The 24,960-nt window shown below is 44.4% G+C and overlaps 1 protein-coding gene across 1 annotated transcript; it reads right to left on the bottom strand.

Annotated features, from left to right (window-relative positions):
- Positions 1–5,568: 5,568 nt before the first annotated feature.
- Positions 5,569–7,480, bottom strand: LOC145016194 (uncharacterized). The gene is made up of 3 exons (XM_078974589.1): positions 7,354–7,480; positions 5,871–6,214; positions 5,569–5,754 (listed from the first exon to the last, which is right to left on the bottom strand). Exons 1-3 carry the CDS (start codon positions 7,478–7,480, stop codon positions 5,569–5,571), a joined length of 657 nt encoding a protein of 218 aa, XP_078830715.1.
- Between the last annotated feature and the right edge of the window lie 17,480 nt (positions 7,481–24,960).

Here is a 24,960-nt window from a genome sequence, read left to right as displayed (position 1 = left end):
AGAATGACGAAGCCTGCTATCTTCAAAAGATAGAGGAACTCAGGAAGAATAGTGAAAATCCAACTTGATTGTGCAAGAAGGAAGCGATGATGATGAAATAGTCGAGGTGTGGTCAAAAGACTCTGAAGATGATGAGGTCAGGAAACCCACACACGGCGAGTGATTCATGGAAAAGTCAGATGAGAAGGAGTATGAAGGTAGATGCTTGATGGTTCAGAACGGCGTTTCAGAATTTAGAGGATACGCAACTAACGACGGTTAAAATTCTGAAAGTTGTTTTGTAGCGCAGACTGTTTCAGAGAAGGTGATAGAATGTGAAAAGGTCATCGATAAGTTACACTCTATACATAAATCTCTGAACATTCTTGTGTCTCGTTATGATTCAAACTAGACGATTTAAAATATATTGTTTCTAATTTTTGTGATAGTTTATAAAGAACTCGTCTTAGTAATGATAATATAATTGATCAACTCAACATGGTAACATTTGAAAGTGAAGAGAGGACACTAGAACTAGAGATGACACTATTTATCTTACGAGAGACAATCTTGCTTTTTTAAAACAAAGGAACATTTTTGTTTAATTGCTAAGCATTTATATTTCAATATTACTCAATTGCATATCGATTGTGAAATAGGAAAAGGGTTGCATAAAATGATTTTGCCCCTTCTTGAATTGAAAGATGATGAAATCGATGCAGATTGTTGTAAGTGTGAATCTATTGTTTCTTCTAATGAAATTTCTAACTCATAAAAAATTGGACTTGAGAAAATCAAAGAATACATTAAGTCCAAAGGCCATAAGAATATGCTGAAACAGATGTTGAATGATAACGATAAAAAAAAAATCAAATCTAATACTATGCAAAAATTTGACTTGAAATGCAATAAATTAAATTCAGAAAATACTTTTGATATCGAAAATGTTTCTGAATGTAATGACCCAATTTTTAAAAGAAAATTTTTCAGTTTTTAATTAATATAACATAATTGCTTAAACCATAAATCCCAACTTAATTGCTTTCAAATCATCATTTCATTACAACTTATTCAAATTACCATAATGTCCCCAATTCTAACAGTGAAAGAGAATAATAGAGTGCACGCTGCATCATCACACATTCCCAATGCCTTTGGGCTCAGATGTACCTGAAACAAATCAACAACCTGTAAGTGAAATTCTAAGTGAGTTCCCTAGATCATACCACACACCACACATATACATGTCCTGTTAGCTAATTAAAGCTACACACATATCACATAAACCATGCATACATAAACCTGTAATACTGCCATGGGCTACCCCACATGGTCTTAACCTAGGACTGCCATGGGCTACCCTACATGGTCTTACATCCAATGCCATAGGCTACCCCACATGGTCTTTACCTAGGACTACCACGGGCTACACCACATAGTCTTACATCCAATGTTATGGGCTACCCTAAATGGTCTTTACCTAGGACTGACATGGGCTACCCCACATGGTCTTACATCAATTGTTATGGGCTACCCCGCGTGGTCTTTACTTAGGACTGCCATGGGCTACCCCATATGGTCTTACATCCAATGCCACGGGCTCCACCCGGAGTCTTCATGCAAAACACATAATCACATATCATATAAAATCACATAATGGCTAACCCATATACCATAAACACATAATGGGCCGACTTTGGTGCCTTAGACCCATGGGTATGGTGAGAAGCCTCGCCTCTGTCTGCTGAATTCAATAGTTGCTCCTTTAACAATTCAAAACCTCCCAAGCTTAATAATAATATTAATCAATGTTAGAACTTTGGTTAACCAAGGGAACCCAGCTTCCCAACCCTTCCATAAGGCCCAAATATCCATCCTTTGCAAATGGTACCAAAGCCGAACTCCAAAATCCTTAATGGGATTCTTGGCCTAATAAAGGCCCACCACTAATTCCATGGCCCGCAACAATTATATGACTCATAATTCCCATATTAAACCAGGCCCAAAAATCAAATGAGGCCCAACTAGCCTAACAACCCAAAACATGTTCGACCCATCTGCATTGCATACGCTTGGCATACCATCCTGGTACGCGCAACGTACTGGGACATGGGACTACGCCCCACGTACACTGGATTATGCCCAACGTACCCTCAACTTAAGCACTTTCCCCATTAAGTTCTTAATACTCGAGTCCTTTGCATCTAAAAGCCAGATCTAAGTCTGTAAAGATGTCCTAAGGCATAAAGTTGGCAACTTTACGCCTTTGCGTGACTCATACACACCTAAATTCTCCATTAAGACCTTTCCAAGGTCTTTAACACATGCATGAGGCCAAGGCTCTCATCAAGCTTCCATTTTTGTGGTACTAAAGGACCAAAGGACCTCAGATCTGTCTATCCCTTCTCCTGGAGTTACTTAACTCTAAAAGGAGGTCCAAACTCATCCAAAAAGGGACCAAACAAGAAACCCTAACTAGATCTAGAGATTAAGATGGAAAGGTGCAAGCTTTATACCTCCAAAAGCTTTACAAGATGACTAATAGGCAGGATCTTGAAGCCCCAACTCGTTCCAAGCTTGCACAACCACTTCTCCTTTGGAAAGAACTCTAAAATGCCCACCAAAACCCTCTCCTTAAGCTCAAAACTCTCACACACAATACCACAACTGAAAGTAGATGAAAACAGACTCAAGAGGCTGATAGGGTTTGGTCCAAGAGGCTAATGGATGATTAAATAAGGGAACAAGTCCGGGATTTGGGGTTTTGACCCTATGACGCGTACACCCGGTGTACCCTCACATACGCCTAGCGTACGTGAGGCTCTTCTACGATCATTCATGCAGAGTACGCTAAGTATACTCATAGGTATGCCCAGCGTACTCAAGGGACCAATTGTGCTTAAACGTCAATTCTTGAGGGTTTCAAGATGTACCAGGTTTTGGGTGTTACAACTCTCCCCCACTTGAACTAGAATTAGTCCTCGAAGTCCATAGTCGTAAACAGATCGGGATAATGCTCCCGCATCTCCTCCCCCGGCTCCCAAGTCCATTCGGAGCCCTTCCGGTGCTGCCATTGTACCTTTATCAACTTCACTGCCTTGTTGCGAAGACCCTTCGTCTTCCTATCTAAGATGGTGGCCGGATTCTCGACATAGTTCATGCTCCCATCCAAGGAAACAACTGCAGACTCGTCAGCAACACACTTCCAAAGCTGGGACACGTGGAAGGTGTTGTGAATCTGACTAAGCTCCTATGGAAACTCTAAATGATATGCCACCTTGCCCACTCGGGATATGATCCTGAACGGGCCTATGAACCGAGTCCCCAACTTGCCCCTCTGATGAAACCTGATAATACCCTTCCAGGGCGACACCTTCAGCAAAACGAAATCCCCCACCTGAAGTTCAAGATCCGATCGCCATTGATCAACATAACTCTTCTGACGGCTCTGCGCGACTCGTAACCGGTCACACACCTGCTGAATCAATCTAGTAGTGTTGAGCACTACCTCAGTGCTACCCATGACCCGATACCCAACCTCGTCCCAACACACTGGGGTCATGCACTTCCGACCATATAACATTTCAAATGAAGCTCAGTTAATACTGGCATGATAACTGTTATTGTATAAAAACTCTACCAATGGGAGGTATGTGTCCCAACTTCCGCCAAAATCCATCATACATGTACAAAGCATGTCTTCCAACGTCCGGATCGTCTTCTCACTTTGATCGTCACTCTGAGGGTGATATGCCGTACTAAAATGTAGTTGGGTGCCCAATTTCTCATGGAACTTCTTCTAAAACCTGGAAGTAAACCGGACATCCCTGTCGGAGACTACAGACACGGGCACCCCGTGTCTACCCACCACCTCAAGAACATGAATGTCTGCCAACTTCTCCGCAGATATACTCTCGGAGATCAGAATAAAGTGGGCTCTCTTTGTTAGTCTGTCTACGATTACCCATATAGTGTCCACTCCCCTTGCCATCCTGGGCAACTACGTGATGAAGTCTATGGTGATTTCCTACCACTTCCACATAGGGATGGGTAGCAGCTGAACCTTGCCATGAGGCCGCTGATGCTCGGCCTTGACCTTCCTACAGGTCAAGCACCGCTCCACGAACCCGACGATCTCCCGCTTCATGCAGGGCTACCAATAACTTAGCCTCAAGTCCCTATACATTTCTGTATCTCCAGGGTGTATTGAGAACTTGGACTTGTGTGCCTCCTCTAGTAGCCTCTGCCTCACTCCCCCTGCCACTGGTACCTACACTCGGCCACACTGAGTTAAAAGGTCGCAACTATCCTTGATAAAAATAGGATATTGTCCCTGAATTTTCTCTGTCTTCCAGTTCTCCTTATTCGCCCCCTCAACCTAAACCCCCTTGATCAAATCCAACAAAGACGAAATCACAGTCATCCTCATACAAATGTCCCTAATCGGGGACCCATCCGTCTTGCGGCTCAACGCATCGGCCACTACATTGGCCTTTCCTGGGTGGTATAGAATCTCGTAGTCATAATCCTTCAGCACATCCAGCCACCTCCTCTGTCGCATGTTGAGGTTCTGCTGATCCATCAAATAATTCAAACTCTTGTGATCGGTATATATAGTGAAATGAACACCATATAAGTAGCGCCTCAAAATCTTGAGGGCAAACACCACTGCCCCCAGTTATAGGTCATGAGTGGGGTAATTTGCCTTATGAGGCTTCAACTGCCTTGAGGCATAAGCTATCACATGCCCCCTCTGCATCAGTTTCGCGCCTAACTCTGAGATTGACGCGTCATAGTACACCACCAAATCATCAAACCCCTCAGGTAGTACTAGAATTGGAGCCTCACATAACCTCCGTATCAGGGTCTCAAAATCCATCTGCTGATCCGCACCCCACCAAATAGTCATAATCCTGGATAAATCTCCGATAGTAGCCCGCTAAGCCCAAGAAACTATAGATCTCTGATGCATTCCTTGGTACTTCCCAGCATTATAGCCTCAACCTTGGTTGGATCAACCGAAAAACCCTCTTGATTAATGACATGCCCCCAAAAACTATACTTCCCTCAGCCATAAATCACCCTTGGAGAACTTTGCAAAAAGTTTCTCCTCCCTCAGGGTCTCTAATACTTCCCTCAAATGCTGCTCATGCTGCTCCCTGGTCTTAGAGTAGAACAAAATATCATCGATAAAAACAATCACCGACCAATCCAGCATTAGCCTACACACTTTGTTCATGAGATCAATGAACCCTGCTGGGGCATTGGTGAGCCCGAACGGCATCACCACAAACTCATAGTGCCTATATTGAATCTTGAAAGTTGTCTTCGGTATATCCCCATCCTGAATCCTCATCTGATGATACCCAGACCAAAGGTCAATCTTAGAAAACCAATATGCACCCTGAAGCTGATCAAACAAATCATCAATCCTCGGCAACGGATAACAGTTCTTCACCGTTAGTTTTTTTAGATCATGTAATCGATGTACCTTCTGTGCAATCCATCCTTATTTTTCATGAAAAGAATAGGTGCACCCCACGGGGAACTGCTCGGACGAATGAACCCCTGGTCCAGCAGCTCCTGAAGCTACGCAGATAATTTATGCATCTCCGGTGGTGCCAACCGATATGGTGCTTTTGCGATCGGGGCGGCACCCGACACCAGGTCAATGCGAAACTCCACTTGCCTCTCCGTAGGCACTCTTGGTAACTCTTCGAGGAACACATCCTGAAAATCCTGTACAACCAGCACACTGCCCACTTCCTTCACGACCTTCATTCTCGTATCCGAAACATAAGCCAAAAATCCTGAGCAACCTTGCTGTAAAAACCTCCTTGTCCTCGCAGCCAGAGGGTCGGTCCCTGCAAGGCCCTCTCACCATGAGGAACCAGCTCTCCCCCAATTGGGGTTCGAACCCTAACCAATTGGCGCTCACAATCAATCATGGCCCCGTTGGCCCCTAAGCAGTCCAGTCCGACAATCACTTTCAATCCTTGCAACGGCATCGAAACTAGATCCCCACGGAGCCTCTCGCCCAACACATTCAGAACACAACCCCAATATACCCTCTCCGCACTAACGGTGAGGACATCAACAATCTCCACCTCGAGAGGGGAATCTAAGGTCCCCGACGCATCCCCAAACTTCTTGTTAAGCGCAAGAGACACAAATGCCCGGGTAGCACTCGAATCAAACAATACATGAGCATTCATACCATTGAACAAAAAGTTCCCTATACAAACAAAATTACACATAAGTCATGCAAAATAATAAAAATAGAGGACAGTAAACACGTACCAACCATAACGCCTGGCGCAGCCCGAGCCTCCTCGATAGTCAGCTGAAACACACAACTCTTCACCGCTGGGGCTTCCGCCTTAGCAGGGCGGCCATCAATGATCCTCAGTGTGGCGGGTGCAGGTGTTGCCGCTGCTCCTCCACTTCCCTGCAATCTAGGACATTCGGCCTTTTTATGGCCAGTTTAGTTGTAGTGGAAACATATCAGGCCATTGTTGGGGCAATCCCTGCTCACGTGGCCCGACTGACCACAATAGTAACATCCGGATATCCGAGCCGTCCGACACGCCCCGCTATGAAACCTCCCACACTTGGCACACTGGCCACGGCCCTGCTGGCCCTTACCCGAAGAATCATAGGTCTTAGGCTTCTTAGCCTGACTCCCTGGTTCTTGTGCCTGCTTAGTCTTCCACTTTGTGCGGGTATCCAACTCCATCTCCCTCTCACGGGCCTTCTCCACCATCTCATTTAGGGTCTTGCACCCTGTAAAGCTCACAAACTCCTGAATATCATCCCTCAACATGGAATGATATCGTGTCCGCCTCATCTCCTCATTGGTAGCGTACTATGGGATCAACAAGGCTCGTTACCGAAACTTGGAGGTGATCTCTGCCACAGTCTCGGTGGTCTGCTGTAAGGTTTGAAACTCCCTCACTAATCGTTGCACCTCAATAGGTGGTGCAAACTATGAATCAAACCGCCAAACAAACTCGGCCCATGCGATCTCAGCCACTCCGGCTGGCCCCACCTGACTAGTAACAAGGCCCCACCAATCACGGGCCCTGTCTCTCAACACACACAAAGCAAACCCAACCTTCGCCGCATCTGGGAAAGAACTCGTGCGATGGGCGTTCTCGATATCTGCTACCCAGCGTTGGCTGACAATAGGGTCCCTAACCCCGAAGAACTCTGCCCCCCCCCCCCCCCCCCGCCTTCAACTCTCGGAACAAAGGTGTTCAGGTCCCAACTTGACCCACCACCAAATCGGTCTTGAATGATCGCAGTCTCTCCTCCATAATCTCCATAATTCCCTCCTTGAACATCCCAAAAATGACTAGGTTGCGTCAAGGATACCCTTAGTAACCTCAGCTGCAATGGGTTCGTGCAACCTCTCATCAATGACATTAGTAGTGTCTCTTAATCTCACCCCAGATCCAGACCCCGATCCTGATCCTCTTGCTCCAAAACGTGTCACCACCATGCTGAACTAAAATATCATAAATTATAATGATCAAGAATTCCATAAAAGGGATCTTCCCACACCGGTCCTCCTTGAAGTCGTCAAATCTAACAGTGCTTCGGGTACAGGTCATGTGCTTACATTAGTACGGGCCCAATACTACCTTCCACATCTACCTGTACCTTTCCCCACTGCTCCACCTGATAACTTCAATTCATCCCACAATCAAACCATATACCACGATTACCGAGTACCTCAGATTCAGGACGTCCTAAGATTCACTCTACTCATATCAATCAAACCAATCATGACAGGTTGCCCTTATGCATGCAAATTGTACACGGAAAAGGATCAAACAGGCTTTCGAATAAAAGACTCCACCCTAGAACCACAACCAAACAAGGAACAGGAAATAAGGCCAAATCAATCATTCTGAGGCTATAAGCTCCTAACCGTATACAAATTTAAAAGCATACACATAGCAAGTTCCATATAATCAACAAGGTTCAAATATAGTATAACATGGCTTAACATATTGGGGAACTACTTACTTGGCTCGGTTGATCATGCGCGTTGCATTCTCATCTTTCACTTCCTTTTGAAAACCCTTTTAAGTTACTTTTAAAAACAATTTCACCATTTCCTTACTTTGAGTCCTGACACACCCGGGAGTGTGTCCGGATCCCTCAAACCAAGGCTCTGATACCAACTTGTAACGACCCAAATATTAAAATAAAATTTTCACTTTTTAATTAATATAACATAATTGCTTAAACCATAAATCCCAACTTAATTGTTTTCAAATCATCATTTCATTACAACTTATTCAAATCATCGGAATGTCCCCAATTCTAACAGTGAAAGAGAATGATAGAGTGCACGCTGCGTCATCACACCTTGCCAATGCCTTTGGGCTCAAATGTACCTGAAACAAATCAACAACATGTAAGCGAAATGCTTAGTGAGTTCCCAGAGCATACCACACACCACACATACACATGTCCTGTTAGCTAATTAAAGCTACACACATATCACATAAACCATGCATACATAAAACCTGTAATACTACCATGGGCTACCCCACATGGTCTTAACCTAGGATTGCCATGGGCTACCCCACATGGTCTTTACCTAGGAATGCCATGGGCTACCCCAAATGGTCTTACATCCAATGTTATGGGCTACCCCACATGGTATTTACCTAGGACTACCATGGGATACCCCACATGGTCTTACATCCAATGCCACGGGCCCCCCGGGGGTCTTCATGCAAAACACATAATCACATATCATATAAAATCACATAATGGCAAACCCATATACCATAGACACATAATGGGCTGGCGGTGGTGCCTTAGACCCATAGGTATGGTGAGAAGACTCACCTTTGTTTGCTGATACAATAGCTGCTCCTTTAACAATTCAAAACCTCCCAAGCTGAATGATAATATTAATCAATGTTAGAACTTTGGTTAACCAAGGGAACCCAGCTTCCCAACCCTTCCATAAGGCCCAAATATCCATCCTTTGCTAATGGGACCGAAGTCCAAGTCCAAAATCCTTAATGGGATTCTTGGCCCACTAAAGGCCCAACACCAATTCCATGGCCCACAATAATTGTATGACTCATAATTCCCAGATTACAATGTCTTATTTGGTCTACGTACCAGAACTGAGAACATTCGAGATAATGCAGGATTATACACGAAAGATCCTTTTTTGGCTCTCTCTTTATCCCTATGTCTCTTATCCCTAGGATGTCTTCCTTTACTAGCAGGTTTTAGGCCTAAAAATCAAATCAGGCCCAACTATCCTAAGGGCCCAAAACAGGTTCGGCCCATCTGCATTACGTATGCTTGGCATACCATCCTGGTATGTGCAACGTACTGGGACATGGGACTACGTCCTGCGTACACTGGGTTACGCCCAACATACCCTCAATTTAAGCACTTTCCCCATTAAGTGCTTAATACTCAAGTCCTTTATGTCCAAAAGCCAGATCTAACTCTGTAAAGATTTCCTAAGGAATAAAGTTAGCAACTTTATGCCTTTGCATGACTCATACACACCCAACTTCTCCATTAAGACCTTTCCAAGGTCTTTAACACATGCATGAGGACAAAGCTCTCATCAAGCTTCCATTTTTATGGTACTAAAGGACCAAAGGACCTTAGATATGTCTATCCCTTCTCCTGGAGTTGCTTAACTCTCAAAGGAGGTCCAAACTTATCCAAAAAGGGACCAAACAAGAAACCTTAACTAGCTCTAGAGATTAAGATGGAAAGGTGCAAGCTTTATACCTCCAGAAGCTTTGCAAGATGACTAATAGGCAGGATCTTGAAGCACCAACTTGTTCCAAGCTTGCATAACCACTTCTCCTTCTTGAAAGAACTCTAAAATGCCTACCAAAACCCTCTCCTTAAGCTCAAAACTCTCACACACAATACCACAACTGAAAGTAGACGAAAAGATACTCAAGAGACTAATAGGGTTTGGTCCAAGAGGCTTAAGGATGATTAAATATGGGAACAAGTCCAGGATTTAGGGTTTTGACCCTTTGACGTGTACGCCCGACATACCCTCACATACGCCCGACGTAGATGAGGCTCCTCCGTGATTATTCATGCAGAGTACGTTAAGCCTACTCATAGGTACGCCCAACGTACTCAAGGGACCAATTGTGCTTAAACATAAATTCTTGAGGGTTTCAAGACGTACCCGGTTTTGGGTGTTACACCGAATTTGATGAAAGCGATATAAGTGACATTTATGTAGAGGATGAAATAGATTGTTCTGCTTTTGTTCAAAATACTGAATGTCCTAAGAAAAAATTTATTTCTGAAAATTCAATTAAATTCATTCGTATTGTTGAAAATAAAGGCTCTAAAGTTTTAAATGGAAAAGCCATCGTTTTTCCAAAAGTACAAATAGCTTCGAATCAAGATTTTGTAAAAACCAGACTGAACAAAAATGAAAGTTCATAATTAATGTCCCTTGTCTATAATAATAATGTGAAGGGTTGTGACAAATTTTTCTGGTCCACGCCTATCAATAGTGCAGATGAAACCAAAGGTCTTTCAGACTTGACCTCTTGGAAAACAAAAGTGAAATACGTTTTGGAACCACTGAATCGTGTAGACCTTTGTGACGAATAGACAAGTCCAAGTGGCACGAAGGATGTTCGCAATGAAACCTCTTCTGAACAACACGAAACACCAATCAGAAAAGTGAAACCTAAATTTAACATTCATAAATCACCTGAAGGGCTTATTGATAAGAAAAGACAATTGAATGCTAGATATAGGAAGAACTTACAAGAAAGAAAGCGTTTTTGGAAAAATAAAAATTCTAATCAAAATTCTGTTAATTCAGCAAAATTTTCAGTTCAAAATACGACTTCTTCTCCAATTCAGAAACTGAAATCAAAACCTTTTTTCCAAACCATAGGTTTCTAAACCAATTGAAAATCCAAAATCCAATTGTCCTACAAAAACACACTTTTCAAAATCTGTCAACACATCAAAAGATGTTAAGAGCAAAAGTAAAGTTGTTTTGGAACATGAGATTTCTCTCAAGGAATACTAAGCAAACATGAAAAAAAGAGGAAAATGCATTTGCAAAAAAGATTGTAATAGACCAATTTTTAGATAAATTTTAACTTCTATAAATATAAAATCAACCACAATTGTTTCCAAAATAATTCCATTACATGGCCACAGTGTTTCAAAAGATCAAAGTATCAAAAGCCAGATGTGGAAATAGTGGAGAATGCATGCCACACCATCAAGCCGGGCCCTTGCCCTTAGAACCAGATGTGCCCGAAACATCCAACAAAATTGTAAGCACACACTTAGTGAGTTTCCAAACATGTAAACATAAAGCCACATAATACCATGCACGCATACATCTAAGTTTGCCATGGACTCCCTCCATGGTCTTTAAAGGAATGTCATGGGCTACCCTGTAGGTCTTATATCCCTGAGCCATGGGCTCTTCCCATGGTCTTGCCAAATTCCATGGGCTCCTCCCATGGTCTACACATAAATCCACGCACACAAACACACACACACACACACACACACACACACACACACATATATATATATATATATATATATATATATATCAAATAGCAAAAAATTCCATATTCCAATACAAATCATCACATAATAATTAATGGGCCGACCTTGGTGCCTTCGACCCATGAGTGTAGTGAGAAGAATCACCTTCAATATTGAACGATAGTTGACTAGGTCACGGATTCGAATATCAGCTATACTTAACTTCTAAGCAGAAACAATTCCTTAAATACAAATCAAATTCCCTAAAACCCCTTATAAGTCAAACTTGGTCAATGACTAAAGTCAAAGGTCAACGTCATAGATCCGAGTTAACCCAACTCATCAAGTTGTCCTTCAACTCGTTGATTTTCTCCAATAACTGCACAGATTGGGAAAACCCTCATCAACTCGCCGAGTTCGCTAATGAACTTGCCGAGTTAGTCAGAAATCCAACAACTTAATGCATTAAGCCGTTTCCCTAGAATCTAGGAACTCCAAATCTCAGATCTCCTCCGAAATGATGTCTAGAAGGGTAAAGTTTTCAACTTTACCCTTAGGAACCATCCAAAGTGAGTCGGACCCAAACCATAGACTCATTAGAGAGAGGATTGACACATTAAACCCTTAAACTCTCAAAACATAGCCTCAAAATATAGACCTGGAATCCAAAGGCTGGAAAATCACATAAAGGTTCCAACTTTATTTCCATGCATGCTAAAAAGAAACCCTAGGGCTCACAATGGGCTAAAAGGAACTTATTGCATGAATGAGACCTAGAACTCAGTAAAGCTTGCAACTTTAAGTCCAAAGGGGCCATAAAATGGTCAGATCTAAGATAACAACCCCTGGAACACACAACTTCTTGGACAATCCACCCATGAGCCCAAAATCAAGATAAATGTCCAAACAAAGAGATCTAGATGATAACAAAGCAAGGTATAAACTTGATACCTCCAAGAGACTACAACAAGTGGGGAAATTCTGGATCTAAGTCTTACCTCCAAGCTTTACACTTCCAATCTTCAAAGCTTCTTAAAAAGAGCACAAGAGATCAACACTCAACACCCTCTACAAGCCCTTATACTCACAAAACAAGATGATGCACGCTATCAGGGTTTTATGGACAAGAGATCAACACTCAAGACACTCTACAAGCCCTTTAAATAGGGTACAACACCCTAAAAATTAGGGTTTCCTTCCCATCCACCAACTCGTCGAGTTGAGGCACCCCAACTTGTCAAGTTGGTTCATTAATTCTCGTGGCCAAATCCCTCTCGACACGCCGAGTTGGAGCTTCCAACTCGCCGAGTCCCAAAGGAAAACACTGTGACATCTCCATTTTCACGGCCAGAAAAGTCTGATTTTGTTTATGCTTTATAAAAATCAGAGTACCTCTTTTAATAAAAATGTTGCTGAAATTTGTTCCCAATAAAACATGATAAATACGTTATCAAAGCATTTCCGTAGAAAAGTATTTTTATTCATTTCAAAACATGTGGGATGTCATCGTCAATACAGAAACATAAGCATAAACAAAATTTACATTCATTATCACTAGTGATTTATATTTCCATAATCTGTCAGTGTAATGTGACTTCATATCAACACCTGTCATATAAATAAACTGAGTGGGTTAGGTTGGGAAACCTGGTGAGTACATAGAGTTTTCAACCCACAATAATATAATTATTATGTTTAATCTTCAAACAATTAATCAACCCAATTACCCATTCCCATTATCTTCTTTACTCCTAAGAATCAACTATTCCTCATTCATTTATTACTAAGGATCATACTAAGGAATTGGCACGAAGTCCATCGTTACCAAGGTTTATAGATTACAACTGGTGAACACGTAGTCCAAAACATCTGGTGAACACTTAGTTCTGTAACAGCCCGAATCCCCAGGTATCTCCATTTCATATATTTTTATCATTCTGTGAGGGGACTCGGCGAGTTGGTAGTCGACTCGCCGAGTCGGGTCGCGTTTTTGAGCGGGGGTTCGCATCCGGACTCGGCGAGTCCAAGGGATGGACTCGGCGAGTCCGCGCTGTTTGATGAAACCCTAATTTCCCGGTCCTAAGCCCTATTTAAAGGACCTTATGGCCCTCATATGCGGCCACCTTGAACCCTAAGAGCCTCCATACGTCTGTAAGCCCTTGTGAGTGTGTTTGAAGGCCTTTTGTTCATCATTTTGTGTGATATTGCAAGGAAAGGAGGGAGTGGAGCAAGATTGAAGTGTTGGGGAGCTTAGATCTGTTGCTATTTCATCAAAGGGGTCTTCTTGAGGTAATTTTCTGAGCCAATCTTCGTGTTTTGTGTTGATGGGCCAAATCTAGGGTTTCTTCTTGCATTTCTTGGCTTGAATAAGAAGTATGAGAGGTCCCATGGAGACATGGAACCTAGATCTGGACTTAAGCAGGTCCAGGAGACCCCTCATGGCAAGCTTTATGTCAATTCTTTTGAGTTAGAAGCTAAACTTGCCAAATAAGTGGTTGTTTCTTCAAAATAAGCCTTGTATGCATTGCATGGCAACCAAGACTGAGACTTTACATGACAAATAAGCTTGGGAAGGCCAGATCTATGTATGTATGGAACGGATCTGACCGCAAAAGCCAGTTTTAGCTGGTGCATGGCATGGACTCGCCGAGTCTGAAGAACAGACTCGACGAGTCGCTTGAAGATTGTCCTTGAGACCATCCTGTGTGTAGTCCGGACCGAGTTGTGGGCGACTCAGTGAGTCGCAGAGAATTGGAAAGGTTTTGACAGGTGGACCGAGTCAGGTTGGGACTCGCCGAGTCGACCTTCGACTCAGCGAGTGGAGTCGCGGTGGCCCTGTGATTCAGGCCCAGGTGGAGCTCGTCGAGTCGGGGGAGTACTCGACGAGTCAAAGGGAAAATTCTTGAGAGTTGGTAAAAACGCGTAGACTCGCCGAGTCGCTATTGTGGACTCGCCGAGTCTGGTCCAAATTGTCTAAAGACTGCTGACCAAGTCAACCTGTGTTGACTTGATATGGATGGTCCACCTTAGTGGTACAAGTAATAATTATAGACTTGTAATATCATAGGAGGATTGCAGCTCGAGGGTTCGAGCCCGAGTGATTCCAGGATTCACGATTAGCGACTTAGCGAGGCATACGAGGTGAGTCTTCTCACTATACTGTACCCGGAAGGGTTTTGACTATGTGACCGGAAGGTCGAATATGATATGAAATATATGCCTTATGTGTGTTAAGTTATTTGCTATATGTGTCATGTATGATATGTTTGATATGGGCCGGAAGGCGTGGTCATATGGACTGTAAGGGTGGACGTGGGTAGGACCGGAAGGTTTACCCAGTCGGGACGGAAGTCCCCTGAGACACATGGACCGGAAGGTCAAGGCCTGGAAAGGCGTATGTGCGTATGTTGTATTTTGGGAACTCACTAAGCTTTATGCTTACAGTTGTTGCATTGTGTGTTTCAGGTACGAGTGAGGACCGTGGGAAGGCGCCAGCGTGACCGTACACACACTCGGGGAAAACTATTTTATCTTTTGTTATGTAATCGGTTGTGACTACATTGTTACTTTGGAATTTAAACTTATTACTCACGTTTTGATGGTTGTAAAAACGAAAATTTTTGGTTGGAAATTTTATGACGTTACAAGTTGGTATCAGAGCCTTGGTTTGAGGGATTCGGGTACACCTTCGGGCGTAACTGAACTCAAACTGAGGATTTGAGAAAAATTTTAAATTTTTGACAAATGAGACGACCAAAGAAGAAAAAGTGTGTACGGTCAGCCAGCGCCCGAACGGTAAAAATCCCCAAAATACTCTTATTATATGTGTTACGATACATGATATGATATGATACGCATGCTAGTAGACTAGGGATACATATTAGGACTAGAGTGGCCTGATCTTGTGATGCCTTAGTCTAGAGAAACTTGCTTCTATGAGGTGCTCGAGAGCGAGTGAGTAACTAGAGTATGATAAGAATAGAGTGCTCAGGATTCGGGATTCGGGGAGGAGGACTTGGGGTGAATACCGACGCGGTGTAATTGGTAGTATTGGGCCCGTACTACCACGGACGCCGGGTCAGTAGGCAGCCCAAGTAAGAACCCCTGAGTATCGGAGACGAAGTAGGACTGCGTTATCGAGTGCGATTTTGCCCGATAGAGTCTCTGATATTTTTATGTTGTATTTCAGAGACATCATGGTTGGACCTCGACACATACCTGGCACGAGTAGAGTGACTGACGAGGAGCTTTGTCAGATGATTCATGAGGAGGTAGCTGCAGCGATCCGGGCCGAGATTCCGGAGATGTTTGGGTCTATTAAGACCACGCTGATGGAGACATTTGATGAGCGGTACGCCGCGTTGTCTGAGGCTGCCGCCGCTGCAGCTACCGCAGCTGTGGCTGCTGCCAGACCACAGGGAGGTGACTTGTTGCTGTTCCGGGAGTTCAGCAACACGAAACCACCAGAGTTTGACAGGACGCAGGATCCGATTGCTGCGATGAGGTGGATTGCTGATATTGAGGGATGCTTCTATACTTGTTCATGTCCGGAGCATCTGAGGGTGCGGTTCGCCTTGAACCAGCTCCGCCTGGGAGCAAAGGATTGGTGGAAGTTCATGACGGCGAACTTCACTCTTGCGGAGGTTTCAGCCATGACTTGGGAGAGATTTACTGCTATGTTCAGAGACGAGTATATTCCCCCGGTAGAGAGGGAACGATTGGTTCAGGAGTTCTTGACCCTCAAGCAGGGTAACGATTCGGTTACAGTGATCACGCGGAAGTTTCACGAGCGGGCGATGTTCTACCCCGAGCAGGTGTCCACGGAGCAGGCTCGGATGAGCCGGTATTTGGGAGTGCTGAGGAGAGACATCCGGGAGTTCGTATCGAACTCGTCATATCAGACTTTTGCAGAGCTTCAGGCGAATGCCAGGAAGCGGGAGATCGAGTTGGAGACCCAGGCCAGGGAGGAGGTCGAGTCTCAACGGGCGGATCGGCGGCCGGCTCAGTCGCAGCCGGCAGCCAAGCGGACCAGGTTCGATGATTTGAGATCCGTAGGACAGAAGAGCCGCACTTGTGGGAAGTGCGGCAAGGGTCACGAGGGGGAATGTCGATCGGGTGCTTGCTACAAGTGTGGCAAGGAGGGGCACATTGCGAGGGATTGCCCCAAGGGATTTATGGTTTGCTTCCATTGCAACCAGACTGGCCATCGGAAGGCCGAGTGCCCCCAGCTTCGCCAGGGATCTTTGCCTGCTGCAAGGGTACCTGAGGTTCGGCCAGTGAAGACCGAGGCCCCGAAGGCTCGTGGGAGAGCTTTCCAGTTGACTGCAGAGGAGGTCCGCGCGACACCTGATGTAGTGGCCGGTATGTATTCTTTCATGAATTTACATTTATGCTGAGATATTATGCTTATATTGCTATCTGCGTAGGTACTTTTCTTGTGAATCATGTGCCTGCTTTGGTATTATTCGACTCAGGTGCGAGTCGGTCCTTTGTTTCGTTGGCTTTTAGCCAGCACATCGATATCGATCGGGAGACGATGAGTCATCCCCTGCGAGTTGCTATAGCAAACGAGAGAGCGGTATACGCCACCGAGGTGATTCGAGGATGCGTGCTCAAGATTTTTGGGGTCGAGTTTCCTATAGACCTGGTCCCTATAGCTATGGGGGATGTTTGCATTATCGTGGGCATGGATTGGTTGAGTAAGTTTGGAGCAGTCATTGACTGCGAGAGACAGCTGGTGATGATTCGAGACCCTAGTGGGGGAGTGCTCACGGTTTATGGCGAAGGGACCCGGTGTGGGTCGGCGTTTTGTTCAGCGGCCAGGGCAAGGCAGAGTCTACAACAGGGCTGTGATGGATTCATAGCCTATGTGATGGATACTCGTGTGACCGCGGAGAGGCCCAATTCGATTGATGACGTCCCGGTTGTATGCGAGTTTGCGGATGTGTTCCCCGAGGAGTTACCAGGTGTGCCTCCGGAGAGGCAAGTGGAGTTTCGTATCGATTTGGTTCCGGGAGCGGCGCCCATCGCCAAGGCGCCTTACCGTCTCGCTCCACCGGAAATGCAGGAATTATCCTCGCAGCTTCAGGAGCTGTTGGGGAAGGGATTCATTCGACCGAGTAGTTCGCCTTGGGGAGCGCCGATTTTGTTTGTCAAGAAGAAGGATGGTTCACATCGGATGTGTATCGATTATCGGGAGTTAAACAAGTTGACGATTAAGAACCGGTACCCGTTACCTAGGATCGACGATCTGTTCGATCAGTTGCAGGGGGCATCTTGGTTTTCCAAGATTGACTTGAGGTCGGGATATCATCAAATGAGGGTTCGCGAGGAGGATATCCAAAAGACTGCCTTCAGGACTCGTTATGGACATTATGAGTTCGTGGTGATGCCTTTTGGGCTCACCAATGCCCCGGCCGCATTCATGGATCTCATGAACAGGGTGTGCCGACCGATGCTGGATCGGTCGGTGATCGTATTCATCAATGATATTTTGGTGTATTCGAGGACTAGGGACCAGCATGAGGAACATTTGCGGGAGATTCTTCGGGTTTTGAGATCGGAGAGAATGTATGCCAAGTTCTCCAAGTGTGATTTCTGGTTACGAGAGGTCCAATTCCTCGGGCATCTTGTGAACCAGAAGGGGATACTGGTCGACCCGGCCAAGATTGAGGCGGTGTTGAGGTGGGAGGTGCCGAGATCGCCCACCGAGATCAGGAGTTTTCTGGGTTTGGCTGGATATTACCGCAGATTTATCAAGGATTTCTCCAAGATCGCTGTGCCACTTACTAGGATGACCCGGAAGGGTGTTGCGTTTTCATGGGGACCGGAGCAGCAGTCCTCATTTGAGACGCTTCGTCATAAATTGTGCGAGGCTCCGGTGCTTGCACTCCCGGAAGGGATGGAGGATTTTGTGGTATACTGTGATGCCTCTATATCGGGTTTGGGGGCGGTACTTATGCAGAGGGGTCATGTGATAGCGTACGCTTCGAGGCAGTTGAAGCCTCATGAGTCGAGATATCCCACGCACGACCTGGAATTGGGGGCGGTGGTGTTTGCCCTCAAGATCTGGCGACACTATTTGTACGGGGTTCGGTGTACGATTTACACGGACCATAAGAGCTTGAAATACTTGATGGATCAGCCAAATCTGAATATGCGGCAGAGGAGGTGGTTGGATGTGGTGAAGGATTACGATTGTGAGATCCTGTACCACCCGGGCAAGGATAATGTGGTAGCCGACGCATTGAGCCGTAGGGCGGATAACGCCCCTATCCGAGATATTTGTATGAGGTTGACGGTTTTGACCCCGATTCTAGACATTATTCGAGGGGCTCAGATGGAGGCTGCAAAGCCGGAACACCAGAAGAAGGAACAGGTGGTAGGTCAGGTATCAGGATTTGTTACGGATGGTCGAGGGCTTATGACTTGTCAGGGACGGATTTGGGTGCTGTTTGTGGGCGGTGCGTGCACTATTTTGACGGAGGAAGCACATCGATCGAAATTCTCGATTCATCCTGGTGCTACGAAAATGTATTTGGATCTCAAGAAGGAGTACTGGTGGCCATGTATGAAAAGGGATGTCGCTTGGTTCGTCGAGAGGTGCTTGACTTGTCGGCAGGTCAAGGCCGAACACCAGCGACCGCACGGTAAGCTGCAACCGCTAGAGATTCCCGAATGGAAGTGGGAACAAATCTCTATGGATTTTATCACCAAGTTACCGCGAACGGCGAGAGGAGTCGATGCGATTTGGGTAATTGTGGATCGGCTGACAAAGAGCGCTCATTTTCTAGCTATTAGTGAGAGCTCTTCTGCGGAGAAGTTGGCTGACTTATATGTGAGGGAAGTAGTATCTCAGCACGGGGTGCCGATCTCGATTATTTCGGACCGCGACGTGCGTTTCACTTCCAGGTTCTGGAAGAAATTCCATGAAGAGTTGGGTACTAAGTTACATTTCAGTACGGCATATCATCCTCAGACAGACGGCCAGAGTGAACGGACAATTCAGACACTCGAGGACATGCTTCGGGCATGTGTGTTGGACTTCGGAGGGAGCTGGAACACCTATCTGCCTTTAGTAGAGTTCTCATATAACAACAACCATCATTCGAGCATTGGTATGCCGCCCTTTGAGCTGTTGTATGGGCGGAGGTGTCGCACCCCCATCTGTTGGGGTGAGGTGGGACAAGAGGTTATGGGTAGCACGAAGATCGTGCTTCAGACGACCGAGCAAATTCAGATGGTCAGGCAAAGGTTGTTGACCGCTCAGAGCCGGCAGAAGAGTTATGCAGACAGGCGACGGTCCGAGCTTGAGTTTCAAGTTGGTGATCTCGTGCTCCTGAAGGTCTATACTTGGAAAGGAGTGATTCGGTTCAGGAAGAGGGGCAAGCTGGGGCCCCGGTATATTGGTCCTTTCCGTGTGATCGCAAGGGTGGGTCGGGTAGCTTACCGTTTAGACTTGCCAGCAGAGTTGGGGCAGATTCACGATACTTTCCATGTGTCGCAACTGCGGAAATGTATAGCCGACGAATCAGCGGTGGTTCCGTTAGGGGATATTCAGGTGGATGCAAGTCTGAATTATGCTGAAAGACCTGTGGCCATCAAAGATCGGAAGATCAAGGTTTTGAGAAACAAGGAGGTACCCCTGGTATTGGTTCAGTGGCAGCATCGGAAGGGATCAGAGATGACCTGGGAGCCGGAACAGGAGATGCGGGAGCAGCATCCGGAGCTTTTTGCCTAAGCGGGACTTCGAGGGCGAAGTCTTATTCTAGTGGGGGAGATTTGTAACAGCCCGAATCCCCAGGTATCTCCATTTCATATATTTTTATCATTCTGTGAGGGGACTCGGCGAGTTGGTAGTCGACTCGCCGAGTCGGGTCGCATTTTTGAGCGGGGGTTCGCATCCGGACTCGGCGAGTCCAAGGGATGGACTCGACGAGTCCGCGCTGTTTGATGAAACCCTAATTTCCCGGTCCTAAGCCCTATTTAAAGGACCTTATGGCCCTCATATGCGGCCACCTTGAACCCTAAGAGCCTCCATACGTCTGTAAGCCCTTGTGAGTGTGTTTGAAGGCCTTTTGTTCATCATTTTGTGTGATATTGCAAGGAAAGGAGGGAGAGGAGCAAGCTTGAAGTGTTGGGGAGCTTAGATCTGTTGCTATTTCATCAAAGGGGTCTTCTTGAGGTAATTTTCTGAGCCAATCTTCGTGTTTCGTGTTGATGGGCCAAATCTAGGGTTTCTTCTTGCATTTCTTGGCTTGAATAAGAAGTATGAGAGGTCCCATGGAGACATGGAACCTAGATCTGGACTTAAGCAGGTCCAGGAGACCCCTCATGGCAAGCTTTATGTCCATTCTTTTGAGTTAGAAGCTAAACTTGCCAAATAAGTGGTTGTTTCTTCAAAATAAGCCTTGTATGCATTGCATGGCAACCAAGACTGAGACTTTACGTGACAAATAAGCTTGGGAAGGCCAGATCTATGTATGTATGGAACGGATCTGACCGCAAAAGCCAGTTTTAGCTGGTGCATGGCATGGACTCGCCGAGTCTGAAGAACAGACTCGACGAGTCGCTTGAAGATTGTCCTTGAGACCATCCTGTGTGTAGTCCAGACCGAGTTGTGGGCGACTCAGTGAGTCGCAGAGAATTGGAAAGGTTTTGACAGGTGGACCGAGTCAGGTTGGGACTCGCTGAGTCGACCTTCGACTCGGCGAGTTGAGTCGCGGTGGCCCTGTGATTCAGGCCCAGGTGGAGCTCGTCGAGTCGGGGGAGTACTCGACGAGTCAAAGGGAAAATTCTTGAGAGTTGGTAAAAACGCGTAGACTCGCCGAGTCGCTATTGTGGACTCGCCGAGTCTGGTCCAAATTGTCTAAAGACTGCTGACCAAGTCAACCTGTGTTGACTTGATATGGATGGTCCACCTTAGTGGTACAAGTAATAATTATAGACTTGTAATATCATAGGAGGATTGCAGCTCGAGGGTTCGAGCCCGAGTGATTCCAGGATTCACGATTAGCGACTTAGCGAGGCATACGAGGTGAGTCTTCTCACTATACTGTACCCGGAAGGGTTTTGACTATGTGACCGGAAGGTCGAATATGATATGAAATATATGCCTTATGTGTGTTAAGTTATTTGCTATATGTGTCATGTATGATATGTTTGATATGGGCCGGAAGGCGTGGTCATATGGACTGTAAGGGTGGACGTGGGTAGGACCGGAAGGTTTACCCAGTCGGGACGGAAGTCCCCTGAGACACATGGACCGGAAGGTCAAGGCCTGGAAAGGCGTATGTGCGTATGTTGTATTTTGGGAACTCACTAAGCTTTATGCTTACAGTTGTTGCATTGTGTGTTTCAGGTACGAGTGAGGACCGTGGGAAGGCGCCAGCGTGACCGTACACACACTCGGGGAAAACTATTTTATCTTTTGTTATGTAATCGGTTGTGACTACATTGTTACTTTGGAATTTAAACTTATTACTCACGTTTTGATGGTTGTAAAAACGAAAATTTTTGGTTGGAAATTTTATGACGTTACAAGTTCAAAAATAACTAGTGAACACACTTAGTTCAAAAATACCTAGTGAATACACTCAATTCAATATACCTAATGAGCACCTAGTTCAAAAACACCTACAGGTTACGAGCCTGCTAGCGTTCCACTGGACTGTCTAGTATAGTTCGTGGTCGTCATCTATACTCCACTAGATGACTGGATTACTGTCAACATTGATGTTTTTTCGCCGTGTTATCGCACAACAACTATTTCATCTACCCATGTTTTACCCAACACATTTTGTAGCTATAAAATACATATACGGTTTAAATCATTTAAAACATGTATAAAAATCTTTCACTCAGCATAGACAACAAGTATTCAGACAATATACACACATAGCACGTAATTTATATTAAAATACTTCATATCTATTTGTAAGATGAAAGGGACTATGCATTCACTTGAAAAGATGGTGACTCGGTACTCGGACGACACTTGGTTTACTTTAAACATCTCCTTTGACAGAACCTAGTATCATTACCACTAGAGTTTAGTCTAATGCTCAACGAGACTAATTAATAGTCTAACTATTATTACTATTATATAAGCGTTAACACAATACTTTTCACCCACTATGTACAGACAGGGGCCAGACATGGAGCACCAGAGGGCAAGATCAATTTGGCATATAACACTTCTGAAATCTAGCAACCCAAGCGACCCTCCAAACCAGATTCTCCGTACCGCGAGTGGTTAAAAAGATATTATACCGACACTTATATAATTCATAATAATAGTCCAAATATTTATTATAAGGTCCTAATAACATTACTATATTTAAATAAAAACTATATTTAAAATAGCATAGGCGTATCTTACCTACGAGGGGGTTTGGCTAGAACTGGGGATTTGCAGGGGCAAAATTTCCGATCCGAAATCTCTTCTTCTCGGAGTCGTCGAGCGCTCCGGAGCTTTCTTCTAGCGCTAGGGGAGTTTTGGGAGGTTTAGAGAGAGTGTAGAGAGAAAAAATAATGGGAAAGGTGTGAAGAAAATGTGGGTGGGAGTGGTTCTATTTATAGGGTGAAATATGGATGAACTTGGTGCCAAATGTCACCATCTGGTGGCAAGACTTACGGAGAAAGCAATGGTCAAAATTGTGCCACGTCACCCATTTTCGCACAACACACTTCCGACTTCTAAATTTCGTAAATTTCCCAAAGGAGCTCCGTTTTTGATGTTATTTATATCCAAGCGTAGGTAAAAATAAGATCTACAACTTTCATTTTGACTCCGTCGGCTAATTCTCGACCGATCTTAAATTTAACAGTAGGAGGAGATTATACTATTAAATGTTCGCGTAAAATTCATAACTTCTACATACGGACTCCGTTTCCGTCTGTCTTTTTATCGTTGATTTCCTATTAATGAGATATTAAACTCTCATTTAGGTCGTGTAGGCCAAAAACCGCTCGACCTAAAATTCGAGTTTCGGGTCGTGCACCGCTACGCCAAATCTTAGAAAATTCATAACTTTCTCATACGAAGTCAGATTTTGGCGTTCTTTTTTTGTATGTTCTTGGTTTTACGTATACTACAAATTTTATTTAGATCACTAAGGCTAAAAAGTCATCTGTCGTAAATTCACTATTTACGTCTCCCGGTGCCGTGCCGGTTTTGCCGTAGAACTTCGACGAGCCATAACTTCTTCGTTATAACTCGGATTTCGGCATTCTTTATATGTACGGAAACCTTATAAAATATATTAAAACTTGGTTAAGATTAATACTTATAAATAATATTTCATTAAAAATTCATTTTTGACGCTCATTGTCTCTAAATTGACTAGTCCGGATCTGCGAGCGTTACAAACACAAACAATTTGAAGAATAATCTCATACCTAAACCAAGTGTTACAAAGAGGCTCAGAAACATAAATAATTTATTCAACGAAAAGATAATGTAGTTGAAATTAATCTTTGTGATGATAAAATGGAAGTTTTCAAAATAATAAAAGAGAAGAATTGTGTTTTGATAAAAGATCCTTTTGGGTTGATAAAACTAAGATTTTTTTTGTTCTCAAGAAATCCTCACAAGGAACCAAGATGGTTTGAGTTCCGAAATCTCTCTGGATTTTTGTAGGTTATGCGTGACGAACTGTACGATTCATAATGGTATATCGACAACGGTTGTTCACGTCACATGACTGGAAGGAGAGAAGAACTAAGAGAACCTAGATCATTAAAGGATGGCGGTCGAGTAAAGTTTGGAAACAACGCTACCGAAGAAATAAAAGGCTATGGATTGATCACAAATGGTGAATTCTCCATTCGGAAGGTATCTTATGTAGAAGGCATGCAACATAATCTAATAAGTGTTTCACAATTGGTTGTAGGTACTGGCTAAAAGTGTCATTTGATGATGAAGGTTTTGAGATTATAGAGAAGAAATCTAAAGAATTGCTTCTGAAGTCTAAAAAAAAGGGAGAAATATATCCTCTAAATTTGAAACATATCAAAGGGAAGCCATCCATTTGCCTTCAACAAAAACATCTTCGGATGATAGCTTGCTATGGCATCAAAGGCTCTCCCATCTGAATATCAAGGATATCAACAAACTCGTACTATGTGATCTTGTTCGTGGTCTACCTCTTCTGATGTTCAACAATGAACATTTGCGTGCTTCCTGTGAGCCTGGAAAGCAAAGTAGGAAGAGTCACTCAACCATAACATTAAAATTATTGAGCCATTGGAATTAATGGATATTGATTTGTGTGGTCCATCTGCCATCGAAAGTATTGGTGGTAATAAATATATTTTGGTTGTTGTCGATGATTTTTATAGATTTACCTGGGTGTTCTTTCTTAGATAGAAATCAGATTCCACCATGGAGCTGGAAGATTTCATCAAGCAGATTGAGTTTCAATTACGAAAGCATGATCG

Source organism: Lactuca saligna, chromosome 9 (genome assembly GCF_052625555.1).
Source record: "Lactuca saligna cultivar CGN05327 chromosome 9, ASM5262555v1, whole genome shotgun sequence".
Taxonomy (NCBI): domain Eukaryota; kingdom Viridiplantae; phylum Streptophyta; class Magnoliopsida; order Asterales; family Asteraceae; genus Lactuca; species Lactuca saligna.
Note: the sequence above shows the minus strand (reverse complement) of the source record. Positions and strands in the feature narration are given on the sequence as shown.